Source organism: Cyanistes caeruleus, chromosome 16, assembly GCF_971803275.1.
Source record: "Cyanistes caeruleus chromosome 16, bCyaCae1.hap1.1, whole genome shotgun sequence".
NCBI classification, from domain to species: domain Eukaryota; kingdom Metazoa; phylum Chordata; class Aves; order Passeriformes; family Paridae; genus Cyanistes; species Cyanistes caeruleus.
The window spans coordinates 474,103-484,627 of record NC_141716.1 but is presented as its reverse complement, the minus strand read 5'-3'; the positions used below and the strand labels follow the sequence as shown (position 1 = coordinate 484,627).

At 40.8% G+C, this 10,525-nt stretch overlaps 1 protein-coding gene across 4 annotated transcripts in view; it reads right to left on the bottom strand.

The window, feature by feature from the left end:
* Positions 1-258: 258 nt before the first annotated feature.
* ARFGEF2 (ARF guanine nucleotide exchange factor 2) overlaps positions 259-10,525 on the bottom strand; it is a 35,167-nt gene continuing 24,900 nt past the window's right edge. For 2 of the 4 annotated variants that reach the window (XR_015276898.1, XR_015276899.1), the window contains exons 29-40: positions 9,635-9,765; positions 9,392-9,521; positions 8,832-8,967; positions 7,915-8,053; positions 7,717-7,771; positions 7,359-7,473; positions 6,958-7,088; positions 5,763-5,931; positions 5,256-5,394; positions 4,423-4,540; positions 1,026-3,755; positions 259-988 (exon numbers count right to left, since the gene is read on the bottom strand). Coding sequence is in view for 2 of the 4 variants with exons in the window: in XM_023940127.2 (XP_023795895.1) it covers positions 3,579-3,755; positions 4,423-4,540; positions 5,256-5,394; positions 5,763-5,931; positions 6,958-7,088; positions 7,359-7,473; positions 7,717-7,771; positions 7,915-8,053; positions 8,832-8,967; positions 9,392-9,521; positions 9,635-9,765 (1,440 nt within the window). In the remaining 2 variants the exon portion in view is untranslated. Of the gene's footprint in view, positions 3,756-4,422; positions 4,541-5,255; positions 5,395-5,762; positions 5,932-6,957; positions 7,089-7,358; positions 7,474-7,716; positions 7,772-7,914; positions 8,054-8,831; positions 8,968-9,391; positions 9,522-9,634; positions 9,766-10,525 lie in introns of all 4 variants that reach the window. The other 2 variants (XM_023940127.2, XM_023940128.2) reach the window with 1 other exon arrangement.

Genomic DNA, 10,525 nt, shown 5'->3' with positions numbered 1-10,525 from the left:
TTCCGTTCCGCGCGGCCTCGCCCCGCCCCGGAACGAGGGCGATCGGGCCCGGGGGGGGGGAGCGGCGGGGCCCGGGGGGTCAGCGGCGGGGGCCGTGCACTGCCAAGAGAACGGGCCCGGCCCCCCGGCGGAGCAGGAACGAGCACGGAGCGTGCGCGGGGGGATAAATCACGAACCGGAACACCTCGACCCCGCAGCGAAGCCCGAGAGCTGCCGAAGCCTCTGAGCCGTTTAAAGAAGCACCTGAGCAAAACCCAATACTTCGTAAAACTTTATTGATTCGTCACTTGATTAAAGCATGGAATATTATAACTATTATACATTGTATTTTCCTGTAGAAAACTTTACATAGTTTTTCATATTATATAATTTTGGTATTCTCTCAGAACTCTATACATCCATTGGCAAGGAATGGTCTTTAAATTATTGATAATAAATGCACTTAATACAGAGATATTAAAACTGAGGCATTTTAAATACGCGAAAACATACATCTTAAACAAAGGTGCTGAACAAACTGAAGTTACAGATTAAAGGGAGATGCTTTTTCAACTATTTTTAACTGACTGACTATTTTAAACTGACTATTTTTAATCTTTCTGTTGAATAGTAAAACTGAGCTAAAATCTGTGAGTTGTTGGTTTTAGTAGTGGACATTGCTTTAGATTGTTCTGTTTACAGTTTAGAATGTGAGGTACCAGACATGGATAACAAACTGCTGTAAAAACAACCTTTTCCTGGACGGTAACACAACCGAAGCAACATGAACAGAATTCTTAATCACAGAAGGGAGGGTTTAGGGTTTTCCTCGTTAGCACTGTCACCCTCCCTTCCCTCGGGAGGCCTGGAATGACCCCTAACAACAAACCCTACGGGCTGTCCAGCAGTTACAGCATTACAGGTGGATGGGCTGCACAGCCCGCAGTGCACAGAGGGGATTTGTGTCCCTGCCTGCACAGCCCATCCCAGAGGGGATTTGTGTCCCTGCCTGCACAGCCCATCCCAGAGGGGATTTGTGTCCCTGCCTGCACAGCCCTGCTCCCCACAGCGAGCCCAGCTCCACCTGCAGTGGCCCCATGGCAGCAGGGCTGAGCTGCACTGGGACAGCCGCGGCTTCAGTCCTTGCTGGCGCTCTGAGGAAAACCAACAAGTGCTGTGGAGTAACCTGAGCACATCCTGGCTGCTGCTGCCATGGGGACAGCGGCCTGCAGGAACAGGACAGGGCTGGGCTCTGACATCCCAGGTCCCTTCTCCACGCACTGGAGACCCTGGGATGGCTGGGTATCACATACCCAACTTCAGCAGTTTGTAACTGGTACACATACAACACAAGGAAAAGAACAGACTCAGACCAAAGGCTGAAGGGAAGCATGGATTAAACACCCTTATCCTATGTGCAGAGAGAGTACAAATGCTGCCCCTTACAGTAAAGAAAGCCCATGAAGCAACTGTAAAGTCATTTAAGACCTCAAAATTGAGACTTGTTTCAAGACATGACTGTAGGGTTTTCAAACCTGTGACACACAGAGGAACATGCAGCTGGGCCAGGTGTGTCTGATGGGACATGAGGGAACACATTCCATGAGGCAGTGATACATTCCAAATCTGAAAAATAATGGTTCAAATATTTTCCCTAGGACTACCTATGGCCAGAAAAAAAACATTAGCATTTATTACAGATTTAAATAGAATTAAAATAAATACTTCATTTTCTGCAGTACCCAATGCAGTGACATTCCCTGGGAATGAGCAGCTACATGAGATGCAACACAAAAGAGTATTTCAAATGCAGCAAGTTGCATACTAGCATTGCTTTTTTTTCAGTCTTCTCCTATTGTCATAGCCATTCACTCCCTTCTACTAAATAGCAGTGTATAGATGTAACCTAATGGGCATTTAAAAGTCAAAGAGCCACAGCTACCACTTCTCTTTGGTTAAAAATAAAAAGTAAAAATAAATTGTGAAAGCTTTGTCACTATTTCTGACTGTAAAACCTTTCCCAAACAATGCTTACACAGGACAAACTGATGTATTGAGGAGCACCATAAAAGCCCTTTGGAAAAAGATTACAAAAAACAAACCAAACAAATAAACAAAAAAACCAAAAACAAAGCAGATTCCCAGCAGCTCAGAGCAGCATATCCCAAGACAACCTCACCTGAGGCCATCTTACCAGGAAACTCAACTCATAAAACAAAATATTACACACTTAGTTCCATTCAAGTAGGTAGGCTGTTGTTGCTGTTTGTTGATTTGGTTTTTTTCTTCAAATACTGTTAATATTTTAAGTTTGCTACTGTGGATAGCACAACAGTGAATATAACACTTTGCATTATTTTAGGAATGGAGTCTCTTCTCCCATCCTGCCATACTTTCCCGGTTTAGAGAAGTCTTGAAACTTGAAATTTAAAATTATTTCAAAGGTCAAGACAGCATTCTGTTATGGAAACTTTGTCACAGAAACCTGAGCCGTTTCAAGGAAATAAAAACTCTTTTGGGCAAGCAAAGCTGTGGTGTCATGTGACATTTTGCTTCACACATAGCCTTTCAAAGCACAGAATTGTGTTGGTAACAGAGCACATGAATGAACTTATTTAATTCTGCTAGAGCAGTTTTGTGGTAACTCAGATTCTTTAAGATGCCACTAGGAACTAAGAGTTGAGAATATTAAACAAAAATAATTTGCACAAAATGACACATCAAAACTTGCAGATCTGCAGTAAAAGGAGACGAACCGTTAAGGACTGAACTTCTTGCTAAGCAGTCACCATTACTGCTAAATACATTATATTCAAGGGTCAAAAAGGTGGGTTTATTTCTTCTGAGCCTTGTTTTTGATGCTCCTGTGTATGCTCTGTCCATGATCTGCCAATGTATGTAATGAAAAGAAAAGCCTTTTTTTCTTAAATGCTTTTAACTCAACCCTAATAAGCTAAAGGAGTAGATACTATTGTTGCTCCTGATGTAAAATCTTCCATAAAACTAAAAATAAGGCTCAGAAGATGCAGTATCAATATAAAAAAAAAAATAATTAATTTGCTAAACAGGAGGAAAACCTTCTCCGAATATCCTACAGGCTTTCCACTTCAACAGCCCAGAGCCCTGCCTGGCCTGGTCCTGGACACAAAGGAAAACCCAGAGGGATCTTGGGTGGTCATTGGCCAGTCGAGTTTATTATGAACACGTGCCAACATCACAAGGCTACACAAGTATAGTCATTGCAAGGGGCATAACTCATATGGAGAGATCCAGCTGATTTATCAGCTCCAGCTGGGATGAAAGACTGAGCAGTGGATAAAAGACTAGAAGAGACATACTGGATCATACAAATGATTAGCGCTGAAACAAAGAGACTGCACACCTACTGTATTGACTCTGTAAGCAATAATTGAAATAAAACTGCTGGCACTTCAGTAGGATGGACAGAACAGGATTATTTTCCTCGTTCCTAAATGCCATTGTGGTAAGAATAACTTGCTCCTGTAGTGATACACCAGGGTCCCATTTTTTCCCATCCACTTCAGTCCATCTCTGGACGCAGCTTTATGTACAGGCTGGTGTAACAGCCTCACCGAGAGCTACCAGGAAGGCAGGTTCATGCCAGCTGTGCGTGCCTGCTTGTCAGTGATGCAGATGTTGAAGACAGCCCCGATGCGCAGGAAGAACTTGCGCAGCACCGCCCGCAGCTCGGGAATCAGGTCGAACTGCATGATCTCACACAGGTACGGGTAATAGGTGGAAGCATGTGCCCTGAACTAGCCAAGGTACAGAAACAGAATGTCATTCTCCATTGCTAGAGCAAAACAAAAAGTGTTGACACATTCATAGCTACAGCAACTTGCTAAAACACCGGGTGTCACCCAAGCCCTGCCAATGGCCCAAGGGCACTGAGCTCCGTGCTGTCTGCGCATGCAGGGTCTGCTTTGGTGTTACTCCCTAAACAGAGTCAGGGTTTTGTGACTTCCAGCCTAGAGGCAGCACCAGAGTCTATTCGTAGCAACATGAATATTTGTACTCCCTTTTCCTCAAAAGGGCCAAGATCCTGAAAATTATTCTTGCCATCACTGTCAAGGACACTGGAATTCTAATTTTACAGGGGTGAAATTCACCCTTACCATTCCTGTGCAGCTGTATTACAGCATAAGCCTCCCCCTTACTGCATGCTCATTCTGCTTTTACATGAAAGCTGTTCAGTAACTCTATCCACATTCCCACTCATCTGGAACTTGCATCAATGTAGCTCCATTTCCACAATGCACAATGCCTGCAGATAGTGGAGCTGCCACTGCTGTATTGCAGGGAGAGTGCTCGCTATGAGGAACCTCCCACCTCCAATTCAGGTGGAAATAAAGACTGAACTCAGGCTGAAGCAAGAATGAAAAACATACCCAAATGCAGACATGACTTCCAGCCCCTTCTTACCTTATCATCACTGATTTTTAGTGTTTTTGTTAAGAGCAACAGCAGGAGATTGGTCCAGGCTTCTCTGTGGCTTTCCGAGTTGACAGTAATAAAGTACGCCAGGGCTTCACTGCACACACTACAGAGATGGCACAGTTCACACAAATCATAAAGAAAACCCTTATAAAGTTTTAATTACATTTTCTGTTTGTCCTCTCAGTGTACTTTGTTTTCAAGCAAGATGCACTTCCATAGGAAAGTTTTCAATCACATGCAACAACTTTAACTACACAAATTTACTTTTTCTGGTACAGGAATTGTTCTGGATAACTGAACTGAAATATTTTTCATGTTGGTGACAGAGAAGGAAAAGGAAAATTAATCTGCCTGATAAACATTCTGTAATTGAAATGCTGTCACTTTCAACCTGCAAACACTATTTCCTGACCCTGACATTGGGACAGCTTAGGCAACAGCACCGCAAGAGAGCTCTCCCTCCAAATTTGGACTGGGTTAATAAAGATCTGCACAGCTCAGCATCACAGATTAAGGAAGAATTATTATAGTATTAAAAAATTTTTGGTCCCTGCTGCACAAGGTCAACACAAGGTACAAACTGTACCACTTGATCAGCTTATACTGCACTAATTTTCAATTAGTGTATCCTGTTATATCCGTATGTACTCAGATGGGAAAACTATTTGGACACCAGCACTTCCACAAAGAAAAGCCTAAGTCAGGCAAGAAGATGCTCCATCTATTCTAGGTAGATTGCTTCCTGACTGCCAAGGGAACTCTGAATGAAGAGTGGCCACACCTCTGTGTGTCTGTCCCCCCCAGCCAGGCTGTCCTACCTGAGCAGGCGCTGCTGGACCGCGTCCCAGGCCTCCCGCCGGCTCTCGTCCACATACATCCGGAACAGAATCCTCAGGCAGCACGCCAAGCTGCTGGTCTCTTGTTTTAAGAGATTGGGTTTTGATTTACCCTTGAACCCTAGAAATCAGTCCCACACAGGACAAGAGGGAACATCCAAAGCTGGTGTTACTAGCCAAAAATAAATTTTATCAACAATATCTGCCCTAGTGATCAGTAATGATTTCTTGATTTTGATTGAGCTGTGATTTATTTATAAAGATACATATATATATAGCTATATAGCTCTACTTTAATAAAAAAAAAAAAAAGCAGATAATTTAGCAAACAGAATTATTCATGAATTATATATCAGGAAGGAGACAAGCAATAAAAGCATGCAACTGTCCAATAAACTCTAGTGGTGATTGCAATGGCATGCTGTGTCACGATACTTACAGCTAGAAATGTAGTTCAGCATTTTTATCAAATAAAAATAAGAGCCTCACCTGCTCTCCATAACACAGTTCGCTGCTCATAATTTGAATTAAAGGCTTTTGAAAATGAGTGAGACTCTTGCAGACAATCCAGTAACTTAAAAAGGTGATGTGAAGACATATATTTATACATTCCTTGGTCTTCCGTGTCAATGTGAATGTCTGCATCCAATGTGTCTCGCTAAAGAAGAGGGGGAGAGGGACAGAGGGAGGGAGAGAGAGGGAGAGAGAGAAAGAGAGCACATGCCATTAACTCCAGTAACTCTAATTCCATCTATAGGTGCAATGCAGTATTAGGGCAGTACAACACAGCAGAGTGGTCCTGTCAAATATCAGAGTTGTACTCTTCTCAGTAGGGTACTTAAGAAGAGAGAAGTTATGATCTATTCTAGTTACTGATAAGAAAAAAAGACTCAAGAGCAAGGGAAGAACTGCAGTCACAGCAGTACAATACAGAACGTTTCCTCTTCTCTAGAAGCTGACTGGGTAGGTCTGTTGAATTCTGAAGACATCAAAATGAACAACAAAAACAGTGTGGGTTTAAATGTTGCCTAGTGTAGAAATTCCCCACTCTTGGCTCACGTCAAATTTAATTATATGGGTCAATATTTTTAGCTAATTCTACTAGAAATTTAACTATACCATCCCCAAAACAGTACCTGAAGGCACTAGCCAGAACTTCCAGCTTACGGCTTTATTAACAGCCAAGCCAGAACTACTGTACACTACTGCCCAGAATCAGAACTTTCAGGGACAGGGAATCTCTGAGGCTGGCAATGAGTGAAATTTTGACCATTGACTGTGCTGAAGTTCAACTTCTGCAACACTTCCTCTGCAAACATCCAGACTGAGCATAGCCTCAGCTGTGGCTAAATGAAGACACCCAGTCTAATGAGCAGAAAAGAATGCTTTTTTTTTGTTGGGAAAGCCCATAAAAACAAAAACCATCTTTGATGGGTATTTATTCATGATAACAAAAAAAACCCAAAACCATATTGATAATAAAAATTAAGGCAATATAATAGTGCAACAGACAGACCGCCAGGCAACTCTCGAGGCAGACAAAAAAGTCACAACTTAAGAGTAGTTTACACACACATTCAGGGTAATGCTGAGAGTCAGGAAAAGACTATTTTGGGGGCATGTCAGAGAGCTCCAGAGATTGTCTTTACTGTCACAATAAGATTACAAGTAAGTCTGATGGTACCTGAGCTGCAGCCATGTGCTCAGCATCTTCCTTCTTGCTTGTTGCTGGATAGAACACTATATTATCAATGGTTTGTATCAACTCCAGCTGTACCACACACTTGATCAGGAGGCCAGCAAATAGTTTTTGGTCTAATGAAGTGGAGCAACACAAGTTTCAGAAGGAATTAATGATGATTCACTTACAACAGGCTAGCAAAATATGACAGTCCCCTTAATAATTTGATATATAGTAATGCTGTGAACTATCTTCTAAAGAGAAAATCTCACTGCAAGGCATAAACACAAATTGCAAAGACTTATACCAAGTTTAACTGTCCCAAAACTTTCTATAGATAACTACAGTAGTGAACTAAGACTGGCTATAAAAATGCATTGAAAAAGCTTGAATGTTTTCCTTACTTGTGTAAGGACCACCTTTCCAGCTCTCATCTGTTGGATTTGAATATTGGCTTTGTCCTCTTTCAGAAGCATTTTTATCCATGCTGCTTAAAGACTGGCGATCTAGGTCCAAATCCTAGAAGAGAGTGCACAGCAATTCCAGCAATCTGAAACACTAACTCCCAACCAGCTATCACTTTTCAGATGACTTCTCTAATCCTAGATTCAAAGGCTTCCTGCATCCATCCTTTTTTACAATAACACCAGATACATTCTACTGTCAATTCCTTGTCAATGTATTGAATACAACAAAATATTTTAAAAGCTAACCTAACACAAAACCCTTCAAGTCAGTTTATTTCCCTGAGTTAACTCTTACCAAGTGTTTTTCAGATGAATCGTCCTCCATTCCTACAGGCTTCCATGTCAGCAAGCTTGTTAAAGAAACAAAACAAAATAACAACAGAAAAACAGCAAACACCGAAAAAAATCAAACAGAACAAAACAAAAGATAAATATTGTTGCTTTGGAATTGGGTATCAAGGTATCAATATAAGAATTAAGCTTACGAACTCACACATGAGGAATAGTTGTTTTGAAGATTTCTAACATGCAATTGCATGTCTGGCCCCAAACTTCAGGGCTGAATTTCTGTCCATTGAGTATTACCAGGTTTTCTAGGCAGTTTGTGCCTGATCGTGCCAACTGTTCATTATCTGTGAAAGAAATGTTCCGTATTTACCAACTTCTACAATATCAATGAAAAATCAAGCATTCCCTATTACTGCTCCATTAAAAATTTTTATCAATACTGTGAAATTCAGTCTCTTGGCTCAAAGCCTCCGTTATACAATGTTACAACATGAAGCTGAAGAACCTACTGAAACAAAAAGTTTCAAAGTAGCCTTCATGAGATGGAAATCCAACCAGGGAAGACAAAAGGAAGGAAAAGCAGCAATCAGAAACTTATGATTTACTGCAAGATCGTCTCCTGACATTCCATGCTAGTAACATGCAGGATTTCAGGTGTAAGACTTGGAGCCAGAAAGAAAACATGCTCTTTCCGAAGCTGTATTTAGAAGTACTCATTGGCTGGGAGAAGGGGGAGAAGCAGGTGCCAGAAAATAAGAAAAAAGAAAAAAAAATCAGAACGCATACACATATCTATATGTGTAAACAAAGAAGGTAATGTATCACTGCAGTCAAACCAAGCAAGGTTGTTGGCAGAAGGTTCAGAAGACTGACACCACTCTCCACAAGCTTTTGCTGTCTCACAGTAACACCATGAGCCCATTATGAACACAATACCAAAAATGTTGCCTAACTCAATGAAAAGATTGATGCTCAGATATTCAATATATTTCATCAATCTACCACAACATATATTGTCCTAATGGGTACTTTCATTCTTCCAAAATTCAGTTAACCTTCTCCTTTGTAAGTAATGAACATTTAAAACTACATTTAATCAAAAGAGACAGGTAAATAAGGTACCTTGTTTTACACACCAGTGTAACTGTGCAAGTATGTCAGGAAGAAGGATCTCGTGCAAGGCTCCATAGAACTGTGTGAACACGTCACAGATGGCATAAAGGGCATGGTTGCACGTTGTTGTCATCCACTCTGATTTCTGGGACAGAAAATGAAAAGTCTTTGGTTTTATGGGGTTTCTTCCATGATGACAACACTTGGCTTATACATGGCTGGTCAACAAGAGACACAGCTCTGAGGAGAGAAGAACTCAGAACTAAAGCCTCACGACTGCAGATGTCTTCTCAGAAGCACTTAGATGGCCTCATGAACACTGCTCAGAAAACTGTACATGTTCACAACAGAGGGAGAATATTCTCATTGAAAATAATCAGGTAGACACACAGGTCACTGGATACTGTGGCAAATTTCATTCATGCCAGAATACGGAACATGTTTAGTTAAGTCTGGGGCAGTATGGGGTGGCAATATCTGATGCCAATAGAAACTGCTGCCTCAGATGTGTGAGTTCTTAAAAAGACAACTCTAGGGAATGCTTGTTTCTGGGTTTTTTTTTGTTTTACCTCAGTTTGTTGTTCAGGGAGTTTCATATTATCAAAAATCCGAAACACAATTCTAAACAGGTCTTGCCACCAGTGCTTTTCAAAGGTATGCCCGTAACTCTTCATGATTTCAAACATCACTGTCAAGCCTCTATAAACAAACCCAAACAAGTATAGGGACAAATGTTAAAGTGTGTTCCTGTGATATCTTCACTAAATTAATTCTAATAAAAGGAAAAAGGAAAAAAAGAAAAGCTTTATTACCTTGTACGAACATCTAACTTGCAACGATTGATGATACAAGAAAGTTCAAACAAAATAGGAAACCATCCTCTGACCCACACTCTGTCCCCAGGAGCCACATTCATGTCATCACTTGTGTATTCTCTTAATACCTTGAAGATCAGCAGGAAAAAAATTGGAAGAAAAAATTATCTTAAAAATCTTTATATGTGACAAATTTACATACTACCAGTGGTACAGACAGACTTGGAAAGTTAGCTTAACTCCTACTGTAACACTCCAGTTCTGCAAAATGTAAATACAGCTCTGAGATGTAACTATTTGCAAAAATACTAGAAAATAATATATGGAAATAAATACTTTAATCTATTTTACTTCAGTCCAGCTAAAGGCCTTACAAGTTGCTGAGGTCTGGACTTCTTAGAAAGCAACTTTAACAGCGTGAGACAACTGCTACAACAATACATGTAACAAGGAAATCTAAAATTGGCAGAAACCAGTTCTACAAGACTCTGGTACCCTGAGTGCAGCACACAGTGGGGACATACAACTGCAATGTAACTCCAGACTCTCCTCAGCCAGTGACTATTACATTCAGTATTCATACAACACACTGATGGAGAAGAATACATGTTTGTAACCAACTGAACTACACATAACTAGGGTGAACCGGAACAGGAAGCCCTGCTTTCCAAGTTATCTCAACACCACAAAAACAAAAAACCAAACAAGGATTATTTAATTCAGTTATTTCCCATTTGGACTTACAAGACTTAATGTTACTTAACTAGCCCTAGTTTACTGCTTATATAATACCAAAATTTCTCCTAAATCCAAATAAGCTTTGAATACAAACACTTGCAATTAAAGTTTGAGTATGAAAGCTCTTTCTTAGTAGATTAATCTCCATTT